Source organism: Hyla sarda (assembly GCF_029499605.1).
Source record: "Hyla sarda isolate aHylSar1 chromosome 2 unlocalized genomic scaffold, aHylSar1.hap1 SUPER_2_unloc_18, whole genome shotgun sequence".
In the NCBI taxonomy this organism is placed as follows: Eukaryota; Metazoa; Chordata; class Amphibia; order Anura; family Hylidae; genus Hyla; species Hyla sarda.
In genome coordinates this window covers 34,678-38,646 of record NW_026607605.1, presented here as the reverse complement: position 1 = coordinate 38,646, position 3,969 = coordinate 34,678, and the positions used below count along the sequence as shown (strand labels likewise).

Here is a 3,969-nt window from a genome sequence, read left to right as displayed (position 1 = left end):
AGAGAACCTGGAGGATGGTTTTAAACAAAAAGGGTATCCCAAACCCCTTATACAAGGAGCACGCCAGAGAGTGGACGAATTAGAACAAAGTGCTTGCTTGAAAAATAATAAACAGGGTAATGCAGAGGGGGGTTATAATGATGAATTTGATTCTGTTTTTCTAACTAGGTATTACACTTCACACACCAATATTTTTTTTACATTTTTTTTTATTTTTTTTTGTATAGGTAATATCACCAGCTCATATTATTGTGTCATGATTACTGGCACCATATGTAGTCCCCCAGTTATTCTTCTTTAGATGTTTTCCGTGTCCTGTGCAGTATCTCTCCCAGAAGTCCACTTGATGGCCCCCGTGGTGGTCTACACCCCGAAGTCATCAATTTTTACTCTAAGAGAGAGTGTGCAGCTGTTTCTGGAGACGGTCAACAATAACCTCTGCATGGTGGAATAATAGGTCACGATGTTTATCAGGATCAGTAGAAGCATCACCCACTCGATGATTATGATGGGGATTTCACGGATCTCGTCCCAGTCTTCATCATTATGGAATAATTCCTTTAATGTTTCATATCCAAAATAGAAAACTACACAGACAAAAGTCAGGCCACAGCAGGTGCATCTACTATGGTGGATGACTTTTTTTGCTCCTGGTAATTTATACATCTGGATGGACTGCCCAAGGTAGTATAAGGCTTCACATGTAATGGAAATTATCGTGCTGACAAAGTGTATCCTGGGATATTCTTCGGGGGACAATACATGCATAACAGCTGTGGAAAAACAGGAGGCCCACACAATGGCCAGCAGGATCCTCTGGATCAGGACCTGATGACCCCTGAACTCTTCAGTATGCATAACCATATACTTATAAATAAGAAAGGTTAGTACCAAAGTGCCAATGGACGTCCCTATGAATCCAATTCTGAATAATATGCTTTCGGGAAAGACATTTCCCACGTCACTGTGAAGGAAAAGAAACCAATGTTATTATGGATATTTCCTCACTCCCAACCCATGAAATAAGAATCATTTGCTTGTTTATCTTACCTGATGCTCATCAGTGGCGAGGCTGCATGGCCGAGGACGACCGTCATGATGTAGCTGGTGGCAAGCCAGGCCGCACACCAAAACGCCAACAGGAGGGGGACGAACCCCAGTCCTTTTAGCTCCATTTCAGACAAGTAGAAAAAGAAGACGCTAATCTCACTATTCTCACTAATCGCACTGGAACAGACTGAAGGCTCGGGCGGCTGTCAGTGGGATGTCAGGCCTCCAGCTGTCTATGACATCACATGTGACATGTCAGAATGACTGCTTGTTTCTTTGAGCTGCCATGATTTAGTATCTGCTATAGACAGAACCTGATGTTTTTACTATGGACCTTACAGACCTCAGAACCCAAGTAATTAGTGCAGGGGCTCCATTTTGATCATCTCATATTTCACATTATTTGAGTTCCAGGGCTCAGATACATTTGCATCCTCTATAGCAGTGGTCTTCAAGCTGTGAACCCCCAACCGCTGCAGAACCACAACTCCCAGCATGCCCAGACAGCAACTTTGCATAAGGAAATAGTCTAATTAAACTTTTTTTTATATATAGAATCCCTGAAATCTCCAATCTCTCCTTTTATTGCTTTATGATCTGTGTTACTTATTTGTAAAAAACAATGTTTCTGATTGTCTTCCCCCCACACACTTATGGGCTATCTCTTCAAACGACTTTATTTGACCTAAAGCGTATAATTGATTTACATAAATAAGCCCCTTTTCATCCAAAAGAGTGAATCTTTAATTTTAAGGAATTCTTTAAGTGCTTTATTCGACCATAATGAAGTAAAGTCAAATCTCCATGTGATTTTAAACATTTTTTAAGTTCCTCCCATACTTAATTATCTAGATATGCATGGGTGTAGTGAGTATCCCAGCTTCCAAAATCTCAAAAATATCCTTCATTTTTCAGAGGCTTTTTCAAAAATGAAAGAAGCGATCTGATTGGTTGCTATGGGCAACTCAGAAACTTTTCCTCTGGGCAGGTTTTGATAAATCTCCCTCTATGGGGGAGATTCATCAAGACCAGTGTAGAGGAAGAGTTGTGCAGTTGCCCATAGCAACCAATCAGATTGCTTCTTTCATTTTTCACAATGCCTTTGCAAAATGAAAGAAGCGATCTGATTGGTTGCTATGGGCAACTCAGCATATTTTCCTGGAAAAGTTTCTGAGTTGCCCATAGCAACCAATCAGATTACTTCCTTCATTTTTCAGAGACTTTTTCAAAAATGAAAGAAGCGATCTGATTGGTTGCTATGGGCAACTCAGCATATTTTCCTGGAAAAGTTTCTGAGTTGCCCATAGCAACCAATCAGATTACTTCCTTCATTTTTCAGAGACTTTTTCAAAAATGAAAGAAGCGATCTGATTGGTTGCTATGGGCAACTCAGCAGCTTTCCCCATAGACCACAATGGGCCTACTGGTTTCAATGGGCAAAAAATCAGAGTTAATGCACTAGACACAGTTCTCTATACCATTAACCCCTTCCCGACCTATGACATACCTGTACGTCATGGGTGGCAAGGTGTTCCCGACCCATGACATACAGGTACGTCATGAACATTTTTGCCGCTACTCGCGGCATCCCGCAGTGCCCGGTAAGATGGTGGCTATCACTGATAGCCAGCCATCTTACCATGCGACCACGGGGGGTTTCATCCCCCACCCCCCCCCCCCCAGCGATCGCTGCTATCAGCTGGTCAACTCTGACTAGCTAATAGCAGCGTTTCGCTATCAGAATATTTAGCAGCGCGGTGTGTAAGTCCCGATCACGGGGATCGGGACACACACCGCTCTGCTAAGTGTCCCTTACCCATCCCCCGGCATCACTTACCCGACCATGCGGTGTCCCGAGTGGTCCCGTTGCGAGCGACGTCCTCCAGGCGGTCCCGGCGGCGCTGCGTCCCGGAGGTGAGTTTCCGGCAGCAGTGCGGCATCTTCATTGGCAGCAGTGAGATCGCCGTAAAGCGATCTCACTGCTGCCTCTGGGAGTTTCAAAACGGCAACTCCCAGCATGCCCAGACAGCCTTTGGCTTTCTGGGCATGCTGGGAGTTGTAGTTTTGTAACATCTGGAGGTCCACAGTTTGGAGACCACTGTATAATGGTCTCCAATCTGTGCTGTTCCAGATGTTGCAAAACTACAACTCCCAGCATGCTCAGTCTGTCCAGGCATGCTGGGAGTTGTAGTTCTCTAACATCTGGAAGAGCATAGATTGGAGACCATTATACAGTGGTCTCCAAACTGTGGACCTCCAGATATTGCAAAACTACAACTCCCAGCATGCCCAGACTGCCCAAGCATGCTGGAAGTTGTAGTTCGGCAACATCTGATCCTTCAGATATTGCCGAACTACAACTTCCAGCATGCTTGGGCAGTCTGGGCATGCTGGGAGTTGTAGTTTTGCAACAACTGGAGGCACACTAGTTGGGAAACATTGTCCGTTTCCTACCTCAGTGCCTCCAGCTGTTTCAATTGTTGCAAAACTATAACTCCCAGCATGCACTGACAGACCATGCATGCTGGGAGTTGTAGTTTTGCAACAGCTGGAGGCACACTGGTTTGGAAACGCTAAGTTTGGTTGCAAAACACTTGAAAGTTTATTACTTAACTTAGTGTTTCCAAACCAGTGTGCCTCCAGCTGTTGCAAAACTACAACTCCCAGCATGCACGGACAGCCAAAGGGCATGCTCGGAGTTTGCAACAGCTGGATGTTTGCCCCCTCCCCCCAATGTGAATGTACAGGGTACACTCACATGGGCGGAGGTTTACAGTGAGTGCTGCAAGTTTGAGATGGCGCAAAATTTGCGCTGCAGCTCAAACTCCCAGCGGCAAACTTGCTGTGAACCTCTGCCCATGTGACTGTACCCTAAAAACACTACACTACACTACACTAACACTAACCTAAAATAAAAAG

At 44.7% G+C, this 3,969-nt stretch overlaps 1 protein-coding gene across 1 annotated transcript; it reads right to left on the bottom strand.

Moving 5' to 3' along the window:
• Positions 1-242: 242 nt before the first annotated feature.
• On the bottom strand, positions 243-3,016 carry LOC130298354 (uncharacterized). The gene is made up of 2 exons (XM_056551285.1): positions 2,888-3,016; positions 243-964 (listed from the first exon to the last, which is right to left on the bottom strand). The coding sequence occupies exons 1-2, from the start codon at positions 2,893-2,895 to the stop codon at positions 364-366; spliced, it is 609 nt and encodes a 202-aa protein (XP_056407260.1). The 5' UTR covers positions 2,896-3,016; the 3' UTR covers positions 243-363.
• Between the last annotated feature and the right edge of the window lie 953 nt (positions 3,017-3,969).